Below are 27956 nucleotides of genomic sequence, written 5' to 3' on the forward strand. Positions count from 1 at the left end.
ATCTTTTATTTTACCTATTTTGTATTAAACTTATGTCGTCATTAGGATTATTAGCCACGCGCATTAAACTTACATTTAATCCATTTTATTTTAAGTAAGTTTTTTTTATGATTCATCATCTCTTATTTTATTAATTTTGCATTAAACTTACATTAAACTTTTTCTCAATTTTTACTTTACTTCATTTTCTCTTACTTTATCTACTTTATAATCCATCCAATTAACACATTAAATATTTCTTAAACTCTATGCTTAAAAGAAGTGTCTCGAGACTCTTGACTATGGAGGAACGGAGGGAGTATTGTGACTTTTCAACGACAATTGAATTCTACTAAATCAGGTCTAATTTGGTTCTCATTTTTTGTTGGTAGATAATTTCACGTGTAACTAAATGGACATATTTTTAGAAAGATAAGCAAGTGGAGTACTTATTTTTATATTCTCTCCGTTTCTTCATAATTGAGTCATTTTTTTATTTCGAAAAATTTCTTCATAGTTGAGTCATTTCTATATATGTTACTACTTTTTTCTCTTTTTTACTTTACCCTCTCTTAATTTATTTCTCTCTATTTTACTCATTTTATACTTTATTCTCTGTACCTTTTCCTTTCTCTTATTTTTTATCAATTTATTTAACACACCCAACATCCATTTCTTAGATTTTGTATCCAAAAGTTCTGCCTAAACTATAGTGAAATGGAAGGAGTAGTACAGTAGTACTACATTAGTTAACACGAACAATATTTAAATATTAAATTATTCATAAACTAGTAGTACTTGAATTTATTTGAATGGGGACCGTTTTGGAAATCACCAAAACTGAAGAGGTCAAAGCAGAACTTCACAAAAATAATTTTTGAATAAAACAAGACACATATACATACAATATAGATACACGCAGACACGCCCCGAGAGAGAGAGAGAGAGAGAGAGAGAGAGATGGAAGGACTGACGGAAGACGAGAAAAAGGCGCTGAGAGGAAGCAAATTTGCTCCTCTTCCACCTGGAACCAATCAAGCTCGACCACAATCCAGGTCCTTAAATTAGTGTGTACACACGCGCACACACACACACACTACAATATGTATGTCTAATATCGATGTATGCGGTGTGCTTTCAGCTTAGCATATTCATAATTTCAAATACCTCTTGAGGTTGCGGAAGCTAGAAATGTGGGAATACTCAATTTTGGTGGGGTTAATTTGCATATACGGTTAGGGTTTTGGAAATAATGCACGCTTCAAATGTATGTGCAGAAATGAATTAATTTGCCTATGTCGGCCTACATGAGTTGGATTGTTAGCTGGTATTGCTAAGTTTTTGGGGGAATTAGGATCATGTCATTCCGAGTCAATCGGTAATTACTAATTAGGGTGTATTTTGTTATATGTGCGTGCAGATTTATGTCAGGGGATGAATTGTAGATGAACTAGTTTCGATACTTGTAAATTGAGATTTTGTGTTTGTGGAAATGGTGATTGGATGCTTTCATTTTCTGTGCTTGCTGCAATTATGGGTATTCATGCTCAGGGTGTTGGTATGTGCAGGCTGGCACACCCTGGGGGGCCGATGAAGACGAACAAGGCAGCTGCCTTGGCAAAGTTCCTCGAAAGAAAGCTTCAGGAGCCAAATGGGCTTGCTTCTGTTGATCCGAAGCTTGTTGAGCTAGCTGTGAGAAACGCGAAAAAAACGGTTCAATGCAGTAAATTTCTCATCTTTCTGGCCTCATTTTTTTGCTTTCTCAGCAAAAGCTCATTTCATGAACTATAGAATGTTGGTTTTGAGGCGTTTTTCATGAATTTTGTGTCTTCAGAGTTCAGATTGTATTTGCTGTCGCTTTTTATCTGCTCTGGCTGACATTTTAAGGTTTGCAAGTGAATCGAATCCTAGATAGAGTATTTTAGGTGCTTCTTTCTTTTCTATGTGATTCGGTTATTTCTCTTCTATTTAGGGCTCACCAGCACGGAAATACATTTGATAGTCATGCTTAATACGTAGTATTATGTTTCATTTGTAATGCCTCAGATGATATGTCTTTCGTGCTGTGCGTATGACATCTGAAACTATGTTTGGTTATGCCATAAGAGAAGTTGTACCTGATAAAAAAACAAATCTAGGAGTGTTGAAAGGATTAAAAGAATGGTGAGGAAATATAGGAACTGAAAGCCAGATGGAGTATTATTTATGTGATTGTTTGACAGCGCTTCACGAAAAACAATCGGATCACAAATGTTAAACTTCTTTCTGCTGCACCAGTGCACTTTTGTCACCATATCACAAACCATATAGAAGTTGAATTGTCGTGGTATGCTAATCCACATAAACATCTTGAAAGGCACCTAATTGATATTTTTTGTTTTGTTCAGGTGGGGCTTCAACTTCAGGAAGAATCGTTCATCATGTGAACAAGTTTGATGATGCTGAGGTGCATTTGCTTGGTGACACATTGTAAATGTGCATAGTTACATTGCCTTCATAATCGTATGTATTTTTCTACTACTGTTTCCCTTGTTATGGATTTCGCAGGACTTGGAAAAAGAGGATATAAGTGGAACACCCTTGCCAAAAAAACTTAAGCAGAAGAAGAAAAAGAAGAAAGACAAAACCCAAAAGAAAAAACAAAAGGTATGATTCCGTTTCCGTTGATGTTTATTTGCTTGGTCTGTATCAGATGCGTTAACTTTCACTAAGGCACAGATCCTCCTCACTTCTGCAGAAATTGGATGATTCCACTGCTGATGTTTCAAAGAGACCGAAAAAGAAGTTTAAACTGTGACCTACTTGAATATCCCTATTTGTTACGAATGCCAGAGAGGCTGAAACCGGACAACCGCCCAGTATGGAGCTTATGATATCGGATTCTGATGTCAATCAGCTACAAAATGGATGCTGATATTTTCTTTTCATATCACTCTATCGGAGGCACATTTTTTGCAGACTTGTTGAATACTTATCATTTAAAGTAGACATCTAGAAAGATTTGTTTAGGGACTCACAGAAAGATGACTTTGTTGAACTGTATTTTTGTGTTTCCTTTCTCTAGTCTCTACAAATATAGATTTCATTAATTGCAGTTGCTATCTTATTGTTTTGCGAAATTTGTAATTCCTGTAAACTACTATGATAATTGATATACAGCATAACACAGCATTATAAACTGTGGTAATTGCTTTTATCCGTCTAAAGCTTTTATATAGTATAAAAATTAATTAACAAAGAAGAGCTTTGAGCAAGAAAAACGTTGAATTTTATTCAACTTATTGCACTTTCATCGCCTCTCTAACTGATTTACAATTTGCTAATGGCATCCCCTACAAAACGTAAACTGTAGGTTACGCAGTCGAAGCGACTGCCATATAGAGTTGATGGCAAATCATGTACAAATATTTATATCAACGCGTTCTTCACTCATCTCCCACAACTAGAAAACTAGCAGATCCCGGTGGATGGAAATACGAAGAATTGGTAGGATTAAAATCTAACCTGTGAATGTAACAGAAAGGGTAGAGCCGAGACAAAAGAAATTGACAAGGCAATTGGAGGGGACCTGGTTAACTAAGTAGGTATTAGCGCCAATATCTGGTTCTTGATGATGCCCACGCACTTCTGTATCTCGGTATAAACAGGAAGGTTTTGCGAACTTCGTGGCTGTAGGCTTGTCACAGCAGAATCTAGTATTTGTGCCACATCAGATGGAGGAAACTGTCGTTCGGTACACTTCTGCAGTGATAAAAAGATTTTCTGAGTAAGCAAATGAAGGGAAAATATGCAGTTCCAACTCTGTCAAGGTGTTTATACTTCACCTGAATCATTAGCAAAGTTGCTATACATTTTGTGATCAGCTCGGAGGGAATTTTGGCCTCAACGTCAGATGCATTTGAGGATTTAGGATCAGTTCTCTGCAACAGTTTACAGTTTTAAAAACAAAACAAAACATCATAATATTTAAGGCTGTATATAGAGGGAGGGAGGGAGGGAGTGAGAGGGGGATTCACCACTGGCATGCAGGAATCATCCGAGGGAAGCCGTTCATTTACATAGTCTATGGCTTCTTCAATCTTCTCCACGGTATCATCCCTATTCTTCAGTGATGATATCGCCTGTAGAAGTATGATAATTGATGAGATTTCTTGAAAGTGCTCCAAGGAGAGCGGATGTAATACTAAAAATAATAGTACTTCATAATACAATATGAGAGTCTAGGAAATTTCTATATTTACTACTCTAGAAAGCCACAATGACATAATTTTTTTGAAATTATACCAATGTCACTTTTAAGGAGAACGCATTAAAGGGTCACTTGAATCTTGGAGTTAACTTGTTTACCTGCAATGCAGCATCGACCATAGTCTGAGCTTTTGTTTTGGAGCTATCCATGATTTCATTCACATGCGATCCCACTTCTTGAGTTTGACATGCAGAACGGTCAAAAGAATTGAATGTGTTACCAGGATTAGCAAGATCAAGAAGTGGCCCGGGCCATGCAAGTGGAAATTTTCCTTGATACGTGTTTCGTTCTCTCAAGCAGTGTAAAGCTAAAGAGACCTGCTGAAGAAAATTATGCATCAACCTTATATCTAAATGCAACATAATTTTGGTTCATAAGAATCAGTATCTTGTAAGGGACTCATACCTGTTCATTGGCTTCATTCAATTGTATAAGCACTGCAGCATATTGCTTTTTGAAGGGTTCCGATTCTTTCAAAGGGCTATCACCATCCTTCTGACTTTCCAACACATCATCATTCATAAGCCTCAATTCACGAACAATAGCTTCCTGCACATAGTGTAAGCAACAAGCACACTTATTCCCTAATGTTAAGTTTCCAATTACTAATAGGCTTAATAGTGTTTCATGTCCCCAACTTTTAGTACAACATTCCACAAAATATCCCCAACTTTCGTTTTTTCATCAATTGTCTCCAACTTTCAGCGTTTTCATAAAATGTCCAGCCATACAAAATTCAGTCACGGAAAGTTGATTCATCTCACCGGAGTCTGAGGTGAATTTTTTTCCCACTTAAACAACTGAAACGAGGTCGTTTTAGCAAAAAAAATAATGATTAATAGATTTTGTGTACCCAACTTTCAATGTATTTCAAAAATGTCAGGTGTATTCCATAAAATGTCCCCAACTTTGAAGAAAAAACAAAAGTTGAGGACATTTTTTGGAATATGCTAAAAGTTGGAGACAGTTGACAGTGTGAACCCATCTTATTTTCTTTTTGCTAAATGACGTGGTTTCAGAGACTACAGCAAGATGAACCAGCTTTCCGCGGGCAGATATTGTATAGCAGCACATTTCATGGAAAATGGGGAAAGTTGGGGACATAACATTATTAACCCTTGCTAAAATGTAACAGCTACTTATATATCCAGAAATTAATCGTTATATAATCCAAGACATAAATACCTTTTTATCGAGGGCACGAGTTAGTTGTGCAAGAGCTTGAATGTCAGCTTCCTTTGCCTGGATTTGAGCTGGTGTACTGGACTGAGAATATGTTTGCTGGTACCTTGCGGTATCACCAGTTCCCGGCCTTGTTGGAACATCTGAAGCAACCTGGAGAACAACATATACTTGAGATACTAATGCTTTACAGTAACATGTCATTCTGCAAGTGCAAGATAGCATATTGGTTGCATAGAGACAAGATATCAAGCTTTAGATGCATCAGCACAAAAGAACAATGTAATTCAGCCAACAATGACTATCAGTTCTTATAGTCCGAAAATATCCTCAAGCGCATGCATTGAGTCTAAATTCTACAATAAAGATTAGGTAGAAATAACATACAGTACAACACAAAATAATAAGAGAGAGCAGGAAGGAAGAGAAGTCGTGCCTTTGATTGCTTCAGCAAACTGGCAGGATTAGCTAATAAAGATAGAGCAGAAATATCATCCAGGTTGTCACTACGAGAAAGCTTAATGTACTCCTTTGCTCGTCCATTCTCTTTCAGTTGATTGAGGCTCTCAAAAAACATTTCAGCGGTGATTGTGTGTCTGCCAAGCATTGCAGGCATGTTCTCAAATGGATTTACAGGCATGCAGTCAATATCCTACCAAGAGAAAAAAATCACACAATAGTATAAGAAAGAAAGTTTTAAGAAAATAAAATAAACAGCATTAGGAAGGCACAAGGACTTCCATGTTCTCCTTAAGTGCATATATTGGCAAAATCCAAATAAGGAAACTGACAAACTAGGAACATAAACTAAACTACTACTAAGCAGGAAACTGACATACTAGGAATATATGGAATTTTACCACCCAAAATAGACATGTTGATGCTATGACATCTGAATAAATGATATCAAAACTCATATATGAAAAGATCCAATAGCATGATTCCCACCATGACAAATTCAACCCCTAGCTCTTGACGGTCAAATTGAACCCGGCACTTCGAGTGATCAACAGTTAACACACTTCCATCATGAATCTCCCTTGTTTTTGGATGAATAGCAATGACACGCTGACCAACTGATAAAGGCCTTGCAAGGTCAGTCGGTAGTCCATCCCTGAGACCTTCGCGCAGATCAGAGTAGTGTTTTCTAACTGTATCTCGATACTGATTAAGCTTCTCTTTTTCTTCCTTCAGGAACTGCTCTGAAAATCGCCGTGGTTTACCAAGTGAACTGCTTGAGCAACAGAGAAACTAGTTATCAGTCCAGTTCTGGTGCAGAACTTGGGTGACCAAAAGCACAAAAGTTTTGAGCAATTATAAAATGAAGACTACAAACCTTCTTATGACACCCCACTCTACACGAGTTAATCTTGGTACATGACCCAATCCAACATGATACAGATATTCAACAAACTCCCTCTTTGCAAACCATGGATAATCAATGCCACTGTAGAACCATTCATAAGTGCACCATCTCCTCAGGCGCTGATTTGATAAACAATTCAACAGGTTCTGTTTGGCATAAAATAGACAAGGATAATGAGTATTTAGCTTATCCGAATATGGATTCAAAGAATTAAAACAAACCAAACCTTAAATCTAGGTACTGTTTCATGGAGTGAACCAAGAGAAAGATTACTCTCATTGTTTGAGATCAATGGTTTTTTAAGACTCAGCTTACGCCGGCTCCTCATTTTAGTAGGTAAATTAACCTGATTGACCTGTGTGGCTGAGTGGGCTGAATCAGACCCTTCTTTCTGCAAATCAGCACCAGAAGAGTTATCTGAAACTTTCATCACTTTCGGAGAACTACTTTGGGAATACTTTTTACTCCTTATTGATTTCTTGCTCACATCTCCAGCCTAAAAAATAGCATCATTACTATTTGATGAGCTCTCAACTAGAGAAGAAGAACAATTTATCCATTATACCTTCACATAGTCATACTGCGTAAGAAATGTCAAAAAAAGGAAATTATAGAGCTAAAATCAGAGTACCTCAATCCCTGGAGATCCACTAAGATGAATTTCAGCATGAACTTCAGTTTTTTTATTCTGCAAGTATATATTGAGTAAAAATCGTGCCAAAAGTAAAATACTATGTGAGAATAATTATTAATAATAATAAATAAACAATATGCCTTTCTCACCTTATGCACTGGCATCTTTTGTTTTTTTCTTGATTTGGTGGTAGACTGATGGGAATCCTGGTTTTCTTCAAGAACAGAACTACCATGAAAAACTGAACTATTTCCAGGTTTTGATGTTTTGCTACAAGCAACTTCAACACTTGATGCTAGATGTCCTTTCATTCTTACCCCTGAGGATCTACGTTTTTCTCTTGGCTGGTTTGCCGGTGGAGATTCTAATGGCACAGTCTCGTCAACATAATCATGTTCATCTTTAAACAGTGTCCTTGAATCTGATGTAAGAAAATCAACACTTTTCAACCCTCATCTGAATCTTCATGACAGTTACACCATAAAGTAAAAGGAATAACAAAGACAGTACATATTTTCATCAAGCGGAATACTCAATAGAATCTTTATCAAATAAGGAAATTGAATATTCCGAAACTAGTTGCTGCCATGCTGGTCAGCAGGACATACATATACCAGTTACTTAAATTGTACTATCCCCTAAAAGACATTAACTGCTTGATGGACTAATCAACAAAATCTTAAGAATTTGCATGCATGCAGCTGTTTTTAATTTGCATGAGAATGTAGTTGCCAGGTTAACTGAGTTGCAGTATATTTAGCACACATCTTAGTCGTCTGAATTTAAGCAAACAAGAAATAGTAGACCTATATGACGTACCATCTTCATGATCTGTTGGCATCATCAGTGACAAATCCGCCAGTGTTTGCAGGGCATCAAAAGCAGGTTCTTCATCTGCAAAGATCCGTCGAATGTCAAAAACAATTAAGAGAGAAATAGTTCAGTTAAGCTACCATGAAAAATTTACCACAATTTCCTTCTTGGGCCGTCCATGAAAAATTTGTCACTTTCATTTATAGTATGGAGTATTAGGCTCCACACAACTTACCACACATTTAGAGTGAGATTCCACTCACAGACTACCAACCGTAATACAGCATATGTTTTGTGAATGGGGGAGGGAGAAATATGAATTTTTTATATACTCCCTCCGTCCCTTAAAAATAGACTGCATTTGCCGTTTTGGGATTTCCCTTAAAAATAGACCAATTCTATTTAAGGAACTTTTTTTCTCTCTAATTAGGTGGATCCCATTCTCCACTAACAATGCTTCAATCGTTTTTCTTTCTATCTCTCTCTTACTTTACTAATTGTGCATTAAAACCTATGTTGTCTCAAATGTTGTCTATTTTTTAGGGACCGGGGGAGTAATTTATATTGACCAACAGTCCAGAAGGGGTGAAGTCCGCAATCCATGTTACAGTTACACTATGATTTAAGAGACAAGAATTAAAATGGTAGATATGCAAATAGCCAAATACCACACCTCTTCCAAAGAGAACCTTTTTGCTCTTGTTCAGCATAGGAGATCTGGACACCTTGGACTCATTGGCCTCCACATCAAACTTTTTTCTCATTGCACTCAGCAGTTGCTGACCTTCCTCTGTTCCACTGCATTCTTCCTTGATGTCATCCAAATGATTCTCAATACTGTTATCAACTTCATGTTTTCTCCCTTCAAATTTGTTGCCCTTCCTTCTCGTTGTACCAATACTTACAGATTCAATCAAATGGGGTTTACACCTAGATAATTCACCGGTGTCAGCTTCTGTGCTTCCTTCTAAATCTTCTTCATCTGTGTCTGTTGCCAAGAGTTTGCCATTTGATATCTCTGCTATATTATGCTGTAACCAACCGCAGTTCTGTAAGGGAGAGGTAAGATGTATTGTTCCGCTAGACCAGGTTAAGCCATTACCTTTCTTTGAGCATGCCTAAAAGGTGATGACATCACACTTTCAGCTCTTTTATTCAGCGAACCAGAAACCTTGGGGGAACCACCTCTCTGTGATGCCTCTGCCAAAGCTATAGCTATCTCATGAGCTACTTCATTGTCATCAGCATTGGCCTTTAATTTCAGGCCCTGCCTTGTTGGAGAAAAAAATTTCTCCCCGTTGATATTTTCACGTGAAAATGAAACAGGGAACCTTGGAGTTCTTTTTCCGACAGGACGATCTCTGCTCACTAAAAGAAAATACCATATACAGTAAATTATTTCGAGATGGGTGTCTTGTCGTAGACCAGAAAATAGCAGGCAGAGAAAAAATAAGGGATGTCCTTCTAAACTCTCGACAGTTAGAAAAGAAAATAACTGTAGATCAACCCTAAATTAGGAAAAAATACTCCAAAATAAACACGAGATTGTGCTACAGAGATTTATATCCTTAACTTTTGAAAGCCAAAATATTTTCTGCTACTCATTACACCTAGGGATCCTACATATAATTAACTTGAACTACGCAGCAGATAAACATAGATCCGTAGTTCCAAACAAAGACTATAGAGGACGAATTTCATCATAGTTGCACATAAAAAAAATATTGACTTATTTAGATGAGTTGATTCTAACATACCACCAGAGCGATTCTTTTTCAATAATGAAAGGCAGCCATAATTTGATGCAGTGATTAGAGATTGTGAAGCAATGTGCTCATCTAATGCTTTAGGAGTGGGGGGCTCCACTTTCCCACGAGCTCGCTTCTGTGTCTTCCGGGATGATCCTGCTCCACCATTGTTCTCTTGGTCACTATCACTGCCTGCCTGTAAATCCAAGAAAAATTGTCGTACAAAGAAGGCAGTAAAGAGTATTTGGTAAATGACTACATTTAATCATTTATATTATCAACGTATATCAGAACATTCCTGAGAACTGAGTTTATCATCACCACACGTCTTGAAAATTATCAGCAAGTAATTTGTATGTATTGGAAGTTAGAATGGACAATAAAAACATATACTGAGGTCTGAGAGCCAAAAAGTACTACCTGACTTAATGTAGTTTGCATTCTCAAGAATATCAAAATAATGTGAGCATTTCATAACATGAAAATAACTACAGGGTTTATATGAACAGATGGCATTGCACTGTTGAATTAGAGTGTAGTCTAACCAGATTGCTATAGTGATCAGTCATCATGGCGATTAACCCAGCTGCAGAAGCAGTTCCATGTGGAAGAGATAAGTATGCCTGAAATTAACAATTAAAGATAAGTGAAACCATAAAAGTTTTGGTCGAAGGATTCATATCTCAAGATAAATTGTCGAAAAATCATAGCATCCAAATTTTAGACGGCATGTGATTGTGAATGTTGTCTAGAGAACCCTTGGTGATACTTTAGGAATACTGAATGACAACATGGGTAATGGGTTCATATAGATAGTTACCAAAATTTGAAAGAATTTTCTTTAAGGATTTGGGACACCCATTTTCCTTCGATTCATCACAGCAGTAAAGGTTCCAGCATATATTTGGTAGTTCGTAGTCAGTAGTCCATATGGCCAGAGGACAAAAATGACTTATATATACAACTGTCTCACTTTCTATCCTCTAACTGTAATGATCCAAATGCAATACATAATGATACCAACAACCTGAAATCTTATTCATTCCTCTGTAACACTAAGGCGGATCTTTTTTCCAATTATTGCAATTGTTTAAGAAGATAAGGCAAATAAGTTCATCTGATTATGATATTGCAACACTCATAGGCCACTGTAGATTTTAGGGACGAAGGATCTCTGAAAGCAAATAAACTTTATTCTAGAGCCCAGTAAAGCTATTCTCTATGATTAGTCAAGCCAGCAATGAACTCCAAAAGGACGAAAAGCAGCTTGAAATAAGTGAAGTAAGATCCATAGTAGTAGAACATGGAATCCATATAGTCAAAAATTAGAATTACCCGATTCATTGTGTAAAGGGCCTCCACCATTTCTGGTGAACGATTTCTGACAGCACCAGCTACCTGTACACATGCACAAGAAGAAAAAGAGGCACTGTTTTAGCATGTAATAAATTAGGTCCTGATAACAGTTGACATCAACTGACTAGTCCATGATGGATCAAGCTAAAACTGGTCTTCGCTTATGATGCTACCGTTATCTAGATCATGGTGACCATATTTATTGGCATGTAGCAGATATATTATTGTTAAATAAGGTAATAAATTCAACATTCATTTGTGCAAATCTTGGTCAATGAGTCTAATATGAGTTTGATCTGACCTTCTTCCACTCTTTACTGTACTTGCGGTAAGAGTCATAAAAACGAGTTAGCTCTTCCATGGTCCACCGAGGCCCAAGCATGTCAGACAACTTTCTTTTCTGCATTTGAAGAAAAGAAAATGGTGTGGTCATTGTGTTTATGTGCAAATGCATGACCCTAATTTAAAGGATCATCAGCGAGATGTGTGCTGGAATTCAAGCTATCTTGTTCTTAGAAAAGTTTTTACTATGAAATGGAACAGCTGGTTCCCTTGGCATAAAATCATGCATGACAAGAGACATAAATCATGCATAACAAGAGACTATGAAATAAAAGGTTCCGTCTCACGCTTTATAAATCAGGATGAAAAAAAATTATATTATGAGGTCGAGATAAGACACAGTTCAGAAGTAAGAAGTAAGTTATCAGGAAAGTGGTAGTATAAGAAAATAAACTAGTTCACCAGAAACTCACCCGACTGTTACTTTTTTTAGCATTATATCCATCTTTGCTGGGAGATACATCGTCGATATAAGAATAGCGGTTATTCGCACTTCTCGACTTTCTTGTGGGTCCCATTATGTGCTAATCTAGGAATCTAAACTAGAAAAAAATATCATGAAGTCAAAATGTTAGCCATCTTAACACTACAGAAGCTCTTTAAGAGCTATTTATTGAACCACAAGTACATTTAAATCTGGAGAAGAATCTTCTAACTTTTCCCCAGGATATATTCAGAGCCCATGCCCATTAAGTAATACTCATGAGGCCGAAATAAACTCACAATCGAAAGTAAATACTCCTATTTATCATAGCCACACAAGTACAGAAAGAGAACAACTCAAACAATATAAAGTACAGTTAAAATACACATTTCAACAATTTAAATCATACTATTGAGTTATAACTGCAGCATAGTCTGATTAGCAGACACAAACCACTGTATGTCTACATTCATATCGAACACAGAAAAAGGCAATAGAAGAATAAAAAAAAATTACTATTTGAACAAATACACATAGAAGAATTACTAATTAGTTCACCACACACTCACACTTAATATTTTGTTTAACTCAAACGTGATTAACGTAGATTATCTTAAAGTTAATCTCCACAAATATTCACAACACCAACTCATACGTGACATCTCTAGATCGGCAGACGCGCACACACTTCATTCAAAATCAAGCAGAAACACTCCATAAAAATTCAAAATTAATCGCACTAGAAAGACTCAAATTAACGATCTTCAACTATCCTGTAAAAAAACGGGGAAATATGAAAAATTTCCGAGTAGCTCACAAAATTCAATCAGACGGAGTAAACAAGCAGCATATATGCCAAAAAAAATGGCATTTATCACTGATAATCAGCTAGACCCGCCAGAAAACAAATCAAACCATTCACTTAAACTCCATGCGGCGCTCAAATTAGACATAAAGAAATTCATGAAAACAAATTGAAACACACACAAAAACGCGCAAATCAGACGAAACGAATTTTAAAACAATTGAAACACAAAAAAAAAATCAGCAAAAGAGAGAAAATAAAAAGAACTCCCCGCTCATCCCTCCTTACCTTTCCGAATAATTGAATTCATAGAAGTTGAGGAAAAGCTCCAGATTTGAGATCAATTGAGAATTGGTGGCGCGAGGGATTACGATTTTTCTGCGATGGAGTGAGACTTTAGAGAGAGAAAGCAGAGTGTTTGCGAGAGAGAGTTGGGAAGAAGATCGAATTTTATGTGCGTATTTAATTTTTAATTTTTTTATGTGAAAATAATAACCGCGAAATCTACTTCCTTGTATTTGTATTTCTTCGAGGATGGCTTAATTTCAATTGAGCCCCTCTACAAGTTTATTTTCTTATTTTGACCACAACTTTTTTAAATTTGAAAGTCAATGATATTTTCCATCTTTTTTTATTAGGGTGGATTTTTCAGTAAAGAGTGATAGTAAATTTCCTTGTACATTAATATTTCGTAATATAATAATTCTTTCAATGATTTTATTTGAATAAATACTGCACGTAGAAATTTCATATGAATAATAAAATCTGCATATAGCGGTTGTCAGACATGAAGAATTCGACACCTCTTGTCGTGCGTGTATATATATATACAGGTACATTTCAATGATTTTATTTGAATAAATACTGCACGTGGAAATTTCATATGAATAATAAAATCTGCATATAACGGTTGTCAGACATGAAGAATTCAACACCTCTTGCCGTGCGTGTATATATACAGGTACTAGCACGAATAATAATAGGTGTTGATGATCCGAATATGAACACTTGCCGTTTATATAAACAAATGTGGTGTGTGAGACGTTAAGACACGAGAATAACGCACTAATTTACATATCTTATGGCGATAATATTATTGTACGACGTCTCTTGATTTGGAAAATAACACATCAAAGCTAGATTTATCTCCAATTGCGCAATTTCAATTTTGACCAATATATCGAGTCATGGACTCATGGTAAGTGCCAACTACGTTTAGCTTTTGCATATTATGTATACATGGCGTATGCATTTTCTAACAAGTCCTTTTGTTACAAGATGTGAGGTGATGCAGCCCGAGAACCAATATTTCAAGATTAAATTGGAGTTGCCAGTGGACCGAATTATTGAGTTCAAGCTAACGAATTGTATATAGTAGGAGTAGTATATTTTACGATATGAGAGTGAGCCAAAGATTGAAGACAATGCAGACTAATTTGAAGACCATTCTTGCTAAAATTTTAGTTGATGAATAGCAGTAATAAAAATTAGGGTTCATGTTAATTTTTTTATGGTAATTATATGTTTCCTAATAAAATAAGAAAGCCAATGGCAAAGATTTGACCTTATTTGGTTATGTTTCGTTATAACATTGCATTTTTCTTTATAATTATCTTTATTCCTTGAATTGAATTTTACTTTGCATATGCCAGCCATTTCATTATGAACGAAAATGAGAGATCAATTGTCAATAATGTGGGTGCTAACTTTATTTGTCTCATCTTCGCAAGCATGAATATTCACATTAAGTTGTATCATCAATCTATTAGTCCACGTTTTTAAATTCATTCAAGTTGGGTGGACATTCATCATATTAGTGTCTTTTGTTTGTTTTTTTTATTTTGTTTTTTTATTTTTTATTTTTAGTATTGTGCATCCGAGTCGTCTTAGTCTAACGGCGAGATTCACGTCATATTATGGGATTACCATCATTTGATGTTGTCGTTACTTATAAGAATACATGTACTATATACTATATTTGGGCCAATTTTAAATTATTGGGCCAATGGTCTCATTGTCTTTGTATTGCTTACAAATTAGTACTAGTACCAAATAAATAGACAAGTTAGTACATTACTTCTGAATTTCCTGATTATAAAAAAGCACATGTGATATCAACTCAACATACAGCATGAAACATTAAACGTGATAGCCACTAAGAGCATCTCCGATGGCGGACTTTCCGTCGCTCTTCGGAGAGGCTTCCGGGAAGTCCGTCGGGGAAGGACGCCATTGAGGCGACCCGAGACTGACGCGGACGTTCCTTGAGGACACGGGAAGGGCGCGACCTTCGGGGGAAGGGCGTGCCGACGTCCGCCGCGAAGGGCGCCATTGTGGCGGGTCGCGGACGTCCGGCGCGGACTTCCCAATTTTTCATTTTTTATTTTTTTTTAATAAAACCTCTATATATACGGCTCAAATATTTAATTCTTTAACGTAAATTGCATATTTGTGAATTTTTTTTATTAGGGGAAGTCCGCACGGGAAGGGCGAATTGTGCGGTGAAAAGTCCTTAGGACGTGACAGGAGGGTCGTAAGTCCTTATGATATGACAGAAGGTGTTTTTGGGGAGGGCGACGGGAAGGGTGTCGGGGAAGTCTGTCCATTGGAGAAGCTATAACTACAAACATTAAATGAACATTTCTTATTAAGTCCAAAATCACAAAAATTAAAACCTGCATGTTATTTTACACACTACGTGTGTCATATTCTTATATAATTAATAGGTTGCAGAATGCAGGTATAAAAAAATAAAATATTACTAATAATAAAATTATATAAAATATTTAAAATAAATTAAAAAATATCAGAAGATCCAACTTCCAGAATAAACAATGCAGTAAAAAAAAGAGCAATTAAAGAAATAAAAATAAAAGACAAATAAACTCGGAAAAAGCGTATAAAAATCAACACACACAGTGAGTGTGACTATATAAAGGAGTGTGTTAAAGAGCACTAACAAAGGAAGCAACACACTCTCTCTCTCTCTCTCTCAAAACCAACTCCCCTCTCGATCAAAATCACATGCTGCTGTGTGTTTCCGCACCTACAACGTACGCGATACCTCTGTAAATATCTATCTCCACACACTTTATAGTGTAGATACTGTATATTTATCTGTAGAGAGAGTGTGTGTGTGTTGGGAGAGTGGGCGCGTGTGTATATACGAATATGCAGAGATTCAGCGGGATCCAGGCAATGGAGGTGGCGCCGGCGGATCCGGTGGCGGAATGGGCGGCGCCGGGCGGGGAAACAGGGCTTGAAGGTCGAATTTCATCTCAATTTCACTTGGAATTTTCCGAATCGAGGGCGAATTTTTGTAATGTTGAATTCGTTTGGGGTTTGTTTGTTTTAATGCAGAGCCTATGTGGCAATTGGGGCTCGGTGGAGGGCCCGAAGCGTACCCGGAGAGGCCCGATGAGCCCGATTGCATCTATTACTTGAGGACTGGTTTCTGTGGATACGGCAATCGCTGTCGGTTCAATCATCCCCGGGATCGTGGCAAGGTAATTTAAGTTGATTTTTTTTTTCAAGCTATGATTGCTGCGATCATTGGGTAAAGAGTGCGATTTAGTGGGGGTTTGTGGGGATTTGATTCTAATTTGGGGAAAGTATACTTTTATTGTACGCCTACTATGTTTTGTTATTTTGGGGGATCTATTCTGGTTTCTGTCAAATATATCAGTTAACTAGATTGGGGAAAAATTTGCATTTTGAATGATTGTATGAATGACTTGGGTGAAAAATGAGTCTTCTTAGTTTTTCATGCTGTTGGGTAAGGCAATGTTAATCGGGTTCACATGCATTTAGTGAAAGTAGTTGTGTCTGTAGTGACTTGATTTTATGGTAAGTCTGGTAGAATTGGAGCCGGTGTTATGTTTGATGAAGATCATCGTTGTTGTGATTATGAAATAGAAATATTGTAAAGTAGGTAAAGATTTTTATTATTGATCATCTAAATTTGGTGTATATACGCTATTCAGTTTTTTTCCTATCACTGTATTAGGCAATGGGAGCTCTTAGAGCTGGTGGAGGTGAGTACCCGGAACGTGTTGGCCAACCAATCTGTCAGGTATAATTTGTAGATTCTAAATTTGTCTATAAATACTATAAGAAAATGTCTGTTTAATGTTTCTGAGCTGAATTGCAAGAATAAAGTCTTGATGTTGGATGAATTGCATGTGCCACACATAACGCTCTTAAGAAATTGTTTACTTATTTTAAGGATTTCTAGCACTGATCATGAGTTTGAATCCCTGACATTAGCCAAAGTAATCTACAAGTATGCACCTGATGCAGTTCGTCTTTTTCCTGTGTGTTTTGGGAGAGTGAGCCTCCTTTTACTGACACATGGCACTGCATTTGAGTTATTATCTGATATTGTCTGGTTTGTGTAAATTTCTCTGTGGTAGTTTAGATTTTAAAATGGGACATGTAGAAAAAATTTGTTTGCTTTCCAAACTTCATCTTTATGTTGTCATGCTATAATAAAGACAATAAACTTATTGATTGCACAATGCAGACTCCTGTTCATCCTTTTCATGGTTCAAAAATTCAAATGATGCTTTGTTATTCTTGCTACAAATTTCTCGAAGGTCTTTAACTCATAAGATTATGAAAGTACCATTGCCTTAAGCAGCTGGACATATCAGCAACTGGTAATTTGAAAGAGAGATTTTCTCCATGTTGATGATGAGTACTAGTAATTATTTTGATCTAGTAGGAATTCATGTCTTCTGTATTAACTATTGAATGGATTATTAAATGGTTATCATTTTGACAATCTCAAAAATTATAACACATATTTTATCCAAGTTTTGAAAACAGAGGGGTTTTCATTGAGCAGTTGTATCTTTGTTAGTACATGTCAGGTTTTCATTAGAATCACTTATTTAATTGTTTTAATTTGTATACACTTTAAACCCTTTTAAGCTCTCTCATTTTCAATCATTTCTCCATGGAAGCATCCTTTTTTAACATTCTCAGTTGAGCATTATATCTTCTTTGTGAAAATTATGGTCTTGTTCAATTCACCCTTCCCAATGGATTTGTAGTACTACATGCGGGCAGGAATGTGTAAATATGGTGGTTCCTGCAAGTATCATCATCCAAAGCAAGGAGTTGGATCTTCAGCCCCTGTGGCACTGAATTTTTATGGATATCCTCTGCGACCGGTCTGTCTCTTTGGATCATTTCATTCTTGTATATTCTATGGAATTATCTATGGTTTCTTTATACCTTGCCAGCTGTTTCATAGTCTTCTTTTGGCAGGGAGAAAAGGAATGTTCATATTATGTAAAGACAGGGCAGTGCAAGTTTGGTGCCACCTGTAAATTTCATCATCCACAGATGGCCGGGATACCAATGCCAGCCCCTGGTCCTGGGTCTTTCACTGCTTCAGCAGCTATGCCCACACCAGCTATGTATCCAACTGGACCGTCTCCTGGCCATCAATCTTCTCAACAATATGGGGTTATTCAAGGCAACTGGCCAGTTGCCAGGCCTTCCATGCTTCAAGGCTCTTATGTTCCTGGAAGTTACAGTCCCATGATCCTTCCCCCTGGAGTTGTTCCTGTTCCTGGCTGGACTCCCTATTCGGTAGGTGTTGCCGACAATGTAATATTTGATGTCTCTTCTTTTATGCTAAATTCTTGAAGTACATGTACAGGCACCTGTTAGTCCGGCAGCCTCACCAAGTACTCAGCAAACAATTGGGGCAGGCCCGGTTTATGGGATAACACAATTGTCTCCTTCCGCTACTGCCTATACAGGACCATACCTTTCCATTACATCTTCTGCTGGCCCCTCAGGCGGCATTCAAAAAGAACAAGCATTTCCGGAAAGACCTGGCCAACCAGAATGTCAGTACTATTTAAGGAATGGGGACTGTAAATTCGGAGCTACATGTAAATATCATCATCCACCTGAGTGGAGTGCATCAAGGACCAATTACATGCTTAGCCCAATGGGTCTGCCACTACGCCCAGTAAGCATTCATTTTATCTCTTGAAGTTTGCTGAGCTTTTTAACTGCCTATATATGGCAGAACAGGATGATCTGTCTCGGTGTGCCCCTGACACTCTCCGTAATTATTAACTTCTGCTTTTCTATGAAGCATCCACAATTTATATCCATTTAACAATTAGACTTTTTGGGAGGTTTGTGTGGTATTAACACTGCCATTTCTTTTGTTTTCTATTCTGCTAATACTTCAACAAAGGCTGTTACTTCTGATAAACCGAAACCTGCATATGGACGCTCCCAATAGTGCCCAACCCCTCGCTCCAGGATCAACTCTGGAAGTTTGAGTTGTATGAGTTTTGGGGATTTGGAGGCTGCTGTCTCATAGAAATATTTAGTTAACATGTTTTGATGAAGTTTTTCAATGCTGTGGCATTAACATGTTTTGCCTCGATAAAATGTTACTACTATTTTTCTTTTTGGAATAATGATGGTAGTCTTAATTTGCAGAATGTGATTCTTTGTTTCATTTGTATGATGGTAGGCGACACATTTGATATCCTCCACCAAGTAAAATATAGTCACAAATCATGCTTCGTGTTTCTAAACATTGTATGCCCTTTCTCAGGGTGCACCTCTTTGTTCTCACTATGCACAGAATGGAGTGTGCAAATTCGGGCCCTCTTGCAAATTTGATCATCCGATGAGATCTCTGAGCTACAGCCCTTCTGCATCCTCTCTGACCGACATGCCAGTTGCTCCTTACCCGGTGGGATCCACAATTGCAACTCTGGCCCCATCATCCTCATCATCAGATCTAAGGCCCGAGCTGCTTTCTGGGCTCAGCAAAAACACACTGTCGTCACAAATGTCTTCTTTGAGCAGCTCAAGTGGATCAGTTGGCTCAGTATTCTCAAACACCGAGGCTCTTCCTCAGTCATCTGTTCAGCAGTCTGGGCAGGGATCGGTCTCTTCAAGTGGTGGCAGTAGCGCAAGTCATGGTGGTGAGGCACACACATCAAGCTGAAGTGGAAGGGGCCTAATCAAGCAACTTCCACAAAGCAAAGCTCAAGTTTTTGGGTGCCAGCAACCTTCATCCTCTCAGGTCTTAGCACAACCTTAGCTACGTCCATCACTGTTCATAAATATCACATGGCCGTCCCCTTTTGAAATAAGCCATACATATACCTCTCAAAAGATCTAGAAAAATCATTAGCTTTTCAACTTAGTCTTTCAATGACATAAAAGCCCAAAGCCTCCCTCCCCCCACAGCTTAATTCTCGCCCGCTGCTCGAATTTCGGAGCTTGTTGCCTATTTATGCTGTCTTTTCCGGAACGGGAAAGATGAGTCATCGCATTCTTCAAATCTGGATATAATTACACCTCTTTCATCCCAACTTGATCTCCAAGTGAGCATGCTTCTTCTGCTTCCCTTTTTTTGCTTGGGGATCTTATTCTCGATCGATAAACTCAGTCGGAAGTACAGAAGCATTTTATGCTTCCCTTGTATGTAAGATATGTAGTTATGTACTGTATATTATATTTGAATGCTGCTCATAAATTATCCATCAAATAATTCAGAGTAGATCAAGTTGTTTCTTGTACTCTACAGATTTCCTACATGAAATACAGATTTCTCTGTGTGAAATTGATGGCTGGTTATCTTCTCACAACATTAGAGGAAAGTAGACAGCTAGTAGATGTATGAAAATACATCTGCTTAGGTTGCCGTACATTTGGAAAAGTGCCATAATTAATGCATAAGGTCAGATTCTACATCAAAACTAAAGGTCATTATCCCACTTTTTCTATGTTAATCAAAGGAATCTCATATTTTTTTAGTTAGTTCAAGGTACCTGGTCTCCTTTCAAGTGGCAGGTTGAGGATTTGAATCCTTTCATGATTCTAGTAAGTACTGCTCAAATCAAATTACATGATTTGTAACCTATATTGCAAGTTTTACTTGCAATAACACAAGATAGATATATGGCCATGCAAAAGAAGTGATTCTTTCTTTAACATAGACTTACATAATAATTACTACTGTACTGCTCAAAATAGAGACTGTCCCATGTCAGCTAAATCCCCAAAACAAGGAAAAAAAGATGCAGCAGCATTACTACTAGTTGCTGCATTACTCATAATTTCATCAAAATCTCCCCTATTCTCTTCCATATTAATTGGATTGTTAATCATTGCTGAGAGCTCACAAGAACTCAGCTCCCACTGCTGCTGACTGTCCCACAATCCATAGTCAAATTCTTGGTGTGTAGAAACATCTGCATATGTGTGATCAAGGCTCCATCCCGCCGCAGCCGAATCGGAGGATGAGAAGGAGGTTTCTTTGTTCTTGCTTGAGGAGGTTGGAGAAGGGTTCAAGTAGTTGTTTGGGACAATGCAGTCCAAGTAGCCAGAGCTTGTGTCAGATTTGGACAGGTTGAATAAACTGTCTTGATCATCATTTGGTGAACAAGAAGATTCATGACACGGCTGGACCGGGCCCCGGGGAATCTCGAGGCTCGGAGTGTTGGTGGCATGGTGTTTGGTGGGCTGTGTTGGTGATGGGTGCAAGAAGGATTGGAGCTGGAAGGGGGAGTGGAAAGTGGTTTGATCAGAGTAGATGAAGTTGGTTCTTGCTTGTGTGCCTTTGATGGAGAGGGCTGCCCTGTCATAGGCCAATGCTGCCTCTTGGGCAGTGTCAAAGGTGCCCAGCCAGTGCCTCTCCTTGGTGGTGGGGTCCCGGATCTCGGCTGCGTATCGGCCCCACGGGCGCCGCCTCACGCCGAGGAAGCGCCCCGGCTCCGCCTGCTTCTTGCGGCCGCGGCGGTCGCCCGGCTGCGCCGCTGCAGCCGTGTTGCGCTGGAGGAGTGTGAAGCCTGTGTCAGTGAGGATGGGCTCAAAGAGGGTGAAGGGCTTTTCATGGGAGGGTTTATGTGATGACATTGTTCTTGTGTTTGTGTTTTGTGTATTTTGGTGATGTGTGTGTGTGTGAAGAGGCCACTCTTATATAGGCAGTGATTTGGAGTGTTTGTTGTGTGTAAGACAACTTCTTTTAATATATTTTTGATAACTTGTTGGATTTATTGGAACTATTTATTTAGATCACTGCAAAAATAGAGAAAAAGAAATAAAGTGACCTTTGTCTTTCCGGAGTATCAGATTTTGATATTGACTAGGATTTCAAGTTTCTATTCTCTTTGACAAAGGGACTTTCACTAAAATGTTTCTCAATGTTAGCAACACCTTAAGCTCAAAAACTTGAATGCAAATGGAAAGAAGAGGACTTTAGAATTTCTAGTACTACTAAATAAGTAAAATAACATTTAAAAGTAATGATATTTCACTTTGGCCTTTCGACTCCCTTTATCCTACATTTCATAACTCATTTTACAAAGTAAGGTTAGAGTTCATCTTAAGATGATCTTATTTCATATTGATTTCACTAAACCCCCTTCTTTTGACTGTGGTTTCGTTGAATAGTAGACAATGACAATATACCATGAACATTTTAAACTATTTAAAATAAAATGTATTTGGAATCAAAGAGATATTTCATTGATTTTTGTTTTTTTATTTTAAAAATAAAGAAATTCGGATTATCGGAAAATTATCCCCGCCAAAAATTCAAAATACAAATTGGGCTACAATAAATAATCTTGCCATAAAATATCCAAAGCCACATGGCCAACTTTCTTCTTCTTTGATAAAGACAAATTTTTTTACCTAAACTTGTTTCCATGATAATGCAATTTAGTAGTTCTGATTCCACATAATGCCATGGAAGAATGTTTGGACAAGTTGAGAAACGCAAACACTAATTAAAGACTTGTGATTTTATAAGATTAACTTTAATGGAAACAAAAAGATAACCACAAAGATGTGTTAATTTTTTTGTCTGCATATATTCTTGAGAGACTCGAGAATTTGAAAATTAAGGCACAAAATTTGTGTGCTTTTGGTGAGATGTCACATGTGTTAATCCGCGTTCGATGCAATTAATGTATAATCGTGTAATAACATTTCTGTCTTGTTCTTCATTTTTCAAAGGGGGGCAGTTAGGGATCTTCATTCACTAAAAATGATTAATCCCAATAATTAATTTAGTGGCATAGTGTGGATTAGTTTAAGTGAGATATTGGAATATGTTAGATTTCCTAGGCAAATGTTTGTGGTACGTGTTATGTGATTAAGGGCATACGTCAAATGTGGGTTATGTATGTTTCTTGGAAATTACCTTTTCATATTTACATACTCCATGTTTTTTCACTATATATAATGTTACAATGTCATTCATTGAAGTGTACCGATACGTGAATGGGAGATCAAGCAAACTTTATAATCAAGGGACTGCATATTTTATTGTATGATTATTGTCTATATGAGTATCATATGATTCGACATCCTAAATTTTTGACTGAAACAATTTCATTCAGATCTTTTGATGAATCGATTTTGATTAGTATTGATATGCTTTAAGGTAGACCGATGTAGATAATCATATATTCCTATCTTATAAATTATGTATTTCAATTGATCTCAAATTTCTCAACTAGGTTATTCTGAAATACAATCTTTCGAGCAGGGTTGTTCGCTCTCCTACATATAAAAATCAGAATATGGTTTTTCTTCTGCAATATACCTCGACGTGACATGAGCATAAAATGATTCCTATTACGATACAATATCTTACACTAAGTAAATTTTGAACCCTCCTCCCTCTGCTCATGATTCCTAATGAAAAATGCATTTGGTGGTTATCTTTTACCCTGACATTATTCCTTGAATAGTATGATATCTTAAACAGGGTAATGGATTTCTATAACATAGCAAGAAACCCCGAAAAATATCCTTGCAATTTATATTAAATTTTAATAGAAAAAATTATATCATAAAATTAATGGATTAGTTAAATCAAATTAAAACTCTGGTCTAGCAAATATCAAGACAAGTGAAGGAGAATAGAAGTTCAAAACCCAAATTATGTGTCATTACAAAATGTCAAAAAAATAGTAAATAAATCATGAATACGTTGAGCATTCGTAAATTAGCATTATCATAAAATCGGCCAAGAAGTAAATAAATAATTATAAAAAGCAAATTGGTGAGTCATGGAGCGGTGCCTTGTCTAGTTAAAGGAGACTTGAAAAAGGCTTATGCAGTCAAAAGGCTTAGGAAAAAATAATCATGAATTAAGAAGAATGGACTAAATAAATAACAACAATTATAATTATGATAGTTAGTGGGCCACTTAGTTAAAAACAAATGTTTTAATTATTAGTTATAAGATTAATAGGTGAAGCTTTTAGCTGATTTTTTTAATGATTTGTTGATTAAGCATATCACATGCCAAAAATTGACATTGGAAACAACATTAAACCATAAGTTATCATCAACTGGGTCAACCCCTTTTTGTCTTAATTTGTCATTTCAAAATTCCATGCTAGCTAGTATGCCACCCACTTCTCTTTCAAAGGCCTATTTTCAGCTGATTTGATTAAAGTTTACGTGGGGTGCTTTTTTTTTTATTTTATTATTATTATTTGTAATGAACGTAAACTTAAAAGTTGTGTTACAGTGTACTCAAACTCGAGATCTTGGTTTCAGAATGAATCACATTATCACTAAATCAATACTCACACATAACGTCGGGTGCTCTTTTAGGTTTGTTTTGTTGCGTTAGTTTGTTGTTGATTTTGGATAAGCGTTGCTTTTGTTATTGTTTCTATTTTACAAAGTGTTTGTTATGTTGTTACTCATTATCTTATTTACTTGACTATTATGTAGTACTCCGTATCACATAAAATATACTCCATTTGTCTGTAAAATAATGTCTCATTTTGCTATTTCGGTATATCTATGATATGAAGTGTGATCCACATTTCACTAACTATTTCGACTCATTTTTTTTACAAAGTCAAACAATTTTTATAACCAACATCGAGTCAAAATGGACTACAAACAGAGGACAAAATGAGTATCTATATACATGTATTGATGTCATAAAATAGAAAATTGTAAATAATATGGATCGAATATATGCAATTACACGAATATTTAACCATTATTAAAGGGGGTATGTTTGAGAAATGATAGAAATTCATGGGTTCCATCCTAAAGTCAATTGGTGATAGGAGGAGGGGCCCATGAGACTTATATACTAGTTTACTGATGTGTGACAATTATATGTTATATTTTTAATTTCAATTGCCAACACCCTCCCTCAAACCTTTCAAGGTGAATCTTGGAGGGGTTGGACTTTATCTAATCGATTGGACAATCGGCCCAATTGTTTCCGATCGGTTGGACCACTTGGCCCAAATTTTTAAGTCCAGATATACTGCTGGGTCAGTTAAATTTGACCCACAGTCAGGGACCCGCTATGATAGCATGATAGAAATCCATGGGTTCCATCCTAAAACCAATTGGTGATAGGAGGAAGGGTCCATGAGACTTATATACTAGTTTCAGTTTTCTCTTGACACTGATGTGGGACCGTTATATGTTATATTTTTAATTTCAATTGCCAACGAGAAAGTTAATCAATATTGAGGTATGAGACAATGTGAGATCGTTGCATTGTGATGCAGGTCAAGGTTTGGACCTAAATTAATACTTCCGACATCATTTGTAATTAAATGTGTATCGTTTGAACATTGGTTTTCATCATATCTGGACTCATCTCACACGAACATATTAATTTAGTAGCAATATATTTTTATTAAAATAGTTACTTTCCCTAATCTTTTCCTCTATCCTTTTCACTTTTCAGTTTGCCACGGAGAAGATATATGACCCCCTTGACTCATCCACTACTCAATTTCATTTTGCACTTTATAGACTATAATCATTAACTTTTAATTTTATTTAAATAAGATGTTTTTATACTACAAAGATTCAACAGTGAAAATGATCGAATTGGATAGAATATAGATATTAAATGTCAAAAACATGTACAGAAACTAGTCTCTCATAACACTAGCACAAACTTATTAGTAGTAGTAATCCCATTAGGACAACTGTGACTAACATATAAATGTGAATTAAATAAGTATTTATCTTAAATAAATATTTATCTTGATATATAAATGGAGTGGGGGGCTGCCTGTTTTTTCCTTGGTTTTTTTGCACAATCTCCAAAAACATGGACAACTAATATTAATATATATTTAAGGCCATCCAGAATTTAGGGATAAAGATTATGACCTGGACTTTGACCAAATTTTTGAATCAACAATTTCATTTTTTTTTCTTTTTCTTCTTTCTTTCATGTCTTTGTTGTTGAAAATTGTTTTTAAAATTTTCGACTGAAAAGCGAATATAGTAATTCTAATTATAAGTAATTGGTTTTACAAATTGTGTTTGTAGGATGATGAGTGCAACCATCGCTATTAAACAATCAAAATAAAATTTTTAAGAGGATTATATTTTCGCTATGCATATGAATTTTTAAAGAACTTTCATAATTTTTTAAAAAAAAACTATGTGAGATTATCTCGTGTGCGCAGAAGCTTGTCACACACACACATGGAATATATTAGTACATACTATAGTATTTATAATTTTATAGATATTCCATTAAAGTTACAAATATGTTACTTAGCTCCTAATACATTTGAATTCAAAATGAATAAACTATTAAAATGGAACATCTTTGTTTAACGTTTTTTTGCTCTCTCTAAATCTTCTTTTATATCAGTTGAATTATGAAATCATCGTCACTGATATTAATATAAAAGCTCGTTGATTTTCTCCAAAACCAAAAGGACGTTGATGATATTTAAGATGAAAGAAGCACTATTTTTAGGTCCAATTCGATCTTTGAAACCGGCAATTTATTTTTGTTTTATTTTGAATACAAAAAATTATTTTATTTTGGAAGGGGCTACTTACCCTTCGTAGTGCGAATAAGAATGTTGTAATTAATTATACAATCCCATAAGAAATTGTAATTATGTGCAAAGAGTGATGTAATTTAGAAATTGGTAGTTACATTGTTGCTTGAAACATAGGCTTTTAAGTGGGCTTCGTCCGGGCCGGATACAAAACACGGGTCATGCAGATTGTAACATAGTTATCAAACACACAGTTTAAACCCGAATAAGTCCTACTATCTAGGTGTAACATAACTGCCAAACGGCCCCTAACTGTGAATATAGTAGGCAATATGTTGAACATTTATGAAATTATTGGCCTGTTTGAGCAGCAATGAAGTGAGATTAAAGTGTTTTCATGATAATGATTATAATCATCAACTTGATTACATTCTCAATTTAATTTAATTTTTAGCCTTGCACTATTCGAGTAATTAATTTACTTATGTTGACATAAAACTTTTTTACCAACTTGAAATGAAATATAACAAATCCAAATTTAAAAATATAAATATAGAAAATGGAAAATGAAAATGAAACAAATGAAAAGCAGAAGATTTCACACAAATCACACGCTGCCTATTCCTAGGAAGCGGGATTATGTGACCAACGCCGCAACGACACGTCATCCCGTTATATTCAGACAGCCAGTTGAGTTGACACGTAAGCACTGTTCCATTGCAATCCTGTGTAGCTACGTGTCAACCAGCCAGAGCCTCTCCGCCTGCCACGTCGACCGAGTTTTTCACTGATATAAATAGTAACATCGATTTTGGTGTACGGAGAAGGGTGGAAAGATTACTAGAAACAGTAAAAGTGAATCTTAGGATATGTAACTCATAGATTTTCTCCCTACCTAAACTCTATAGCAATCATCATTTATGAATCCAATAGATTATAAGTAGACAGTAATATATCAAGTGATGTTACGTTTGGTTAATTTGATTGATTCTATTAATATTTTCGATTTAGTTAATGATTTGAACGGTTGGATAAAGTTTGACCACTTATGTTTAAATTGCATACTCCCTCCATGCTATTGTAGCAAAGACATTTCTTATCGAGACGGAGATTTAGAAAAATTGTGTTAAAGTGAGTTAAGTAATGGAAGAATGAAGTAAGAAATGAAAAAGATAGAGAGATAAAGAGAAAATAAAATAAGAGAGAGTAAAGTAAGTTAGAAAAAATGTGTTGACTTTTATTAAAAAAAATGACTCCATTATTAT

The 27956-nt window shown here is 36.3% G+C and overlaps 4 protein-coding genes across 10 annotated transcripts; 2 read left to right on the forward strand and 2 right to left on the reverse strand.

Annotated features, from left to right (window-relative positions):
- The first annotated feature begins 876 nt into the window (after positions 1–876).
- Positions 877–3175, forward strand: LOC125220006 (E3 ubiquitin-protein ligase). Its single transcript, XM_048122114.2, has 5 exons — positions 877–1034; positions 1548–1702; positions 2367–2425; positions 2527–2625; positions 2717–3175. The coding sequence occupies exons 1-5, from the start codon at positions 940–942 to the stop codon at positions 2774–2776; spliced, it is 468 nt and encodes a 155-aa protein (XP_047978071.1). The 5' UTR covers positions 877–939; the 3' UTR covers positions 2777–3175.
- Positions 3176–3224: 49 nt separating this feature from the next.
- On the reverse strand, positions 3225–13365 carry LOC125220007 (protein ALWAYS EARLY 3-like). 7 transcript variants are annotated; one of them, XM_089062556.1, is made up of 22 exons: positions 13187–13365; positions 12083–12206; positions 11629–11727; positions 11307–11369; positions 10517–10594; positions 9981–10167; positions 9326–9591; positions 8897–9272; positions 8230–8304; positions 7728–7831; positions 7560–7616; positions 7408–7464; positions 7003–7272; positions 6747–6922; positions 6359–6641; positions 5847–6062; positions 5414–5563; positions 4634–4777; positions 4327–4548; positions 3996–4100; positions 3804–3899; positions 3225–3720 (listed from the first exon to the last, which is right to left on the reverse strand). In XM_089062556.1, exons 2-22 carry the CDS (start codon positions 12185–12187, stop codon positions 3556–3558), a joined length of 3294 nt encoding a protein of 1097 aa, XP_088918682.1. In that variant the 5' UTR covers positions 12188–12206; positions 13187–13365; the 3' UTR covers positions 3225–3555. The 7 variants fall into 7 exon arrangements, with proteins under 7 accessions (XP_088918682.1, XP_088918680.1, XP_088918681.1 ...); XM_089062554.1 differs by having other exon boundaries at positions 4327–4545; positions 7560–7831; positions 8897–9254; XM_089062555.1 differs by having other exon boundaries at positions 7003–7167; positions 7560–7831.
- Positions 13366–15872: 2507 nt separating this feature from the next.
- LOC125223263 (Zinc finger C-x8-C-x5-C-x3-H type family protein) lies at positions 15873–20444 on the forward strand. Its single transcript, XM_048126332.2, has 7 exons — positions 15873–16163; positions 16259–16404; positions 16905–16970; positions 17953–18072; positions 18170–18496; positions 18567–18884; positions 19488–20444. Exons 1-7 carry the CDS (start codon positions 16070–16072, stop codon positions 19884–19886), a joined length of 1470 nt encoding a protein of 489 aa, XP_047982289.1. The 5' UTR covers positions 15873–16069; the 3' UTR covers positions 19887–20444.
- A 420-nt stretch (positions 20445–20864) lies between these two features.
- On the reverse strand, positions 20865–21900 carry PUCHI (Integrase-type DNA-binding superfamily protein). Its single transcript, XM_048126333.2, has one exon. The coding sequence runs from the start codon at positions 21800–21802 to the stop codon at positions 20912–20914; it is 891 nt and encodes a 296-aa protein (XP_047982290.2). The 5' UTR covers positions 21803–21900; the 3' UTR covers positions 20865–20911.
- Between the last annotated feature and the right edge of the window lie 6056 nt (positions 21901–27956).

The sequence above is a fragment of the Salvia hispanica genome, chromosome 1 (genome assembly GCF_029641045.1).
Source record: "Salvia hispanica isolate PSC_SH4W2 chromosome 1, Shi_PSC_v1, whole genome shotgun sequence".
NCBI lineage: Eukaryota > Viridiplantae > Streptophyta > Magnoliopsida > Lamiales > Lamiaceae > Salvia > Salvia hispanica.

Coding starts and splice junctions, on each gene's coding strand:
- PUCHI (XM_048126333.2), bottom strand. CDS start 21,802: ATGTCATCACATAAACCCTCCCATGAAAAGCCCTTCACCCTCTTTGAG.
- LOC125220007 (XM_089062552.1), bottom strand. CDS start 12,187: ATGGGACCCACAAGAAAGTCGAGAAGTGCGAATAACCGCTATTCTTAT. Junction 11,370..11,628: donor ACAGTAAAGAGTGGAAGAAG/GTCAGATCAAAC, acceptor GCATGTGTACAG/GTAGCTGGTGCTGTCAGAAA. Junction 9,592..9,980: donor GAAAAAGAATCGCTCTGGTG/GTATGTTAGAAT, acceptor ATTTTCTTTTAG/TGAGCAGAGATCGTCCTGTC.
- LOC125220006 (XM_048122114.2), top strand. CDS start 940: ATGGAAGGACTGACGGAAGACGAGAAAAAGGCGCTGAGAGGAAGCAAA. Junction 1,035..1,547: donor CAAGCTCGACCACAATCCAG/GTCCTTAAATTA, acceptor TGGTATGTGCAG/GCTGGCACACCCTGGGGGGC. Junction 1,703..2,366: donor GAAAAAAACGGTTCAATGCA/GTAAATTTCTCA, acceptor TGTTTTGTTCAG/GTGGGGCTTCAACTTCAGGA.
- LOC125223263 (XM_048126332.2), top strand. CDS start 16,070: ATGCAGAGATTCAGCGGGATCCAGGCAATGGAGGTGGCGCCGGCGGAT. Junction 18,073..18,169: donor ATGGATATCCTCTGCGACCG/GTCTGTCTCTTT, acceptor TTCTTTTGGCAG/GGAGAAAAGGAATGTTCATA. Junction 18,497..18,566: donor CTGGCTGGACTCCCTATTCG/GTAGGTGTTGCC, acceptor GTACATGTACAG/GCACCTGTTAGTCCGGCAGC.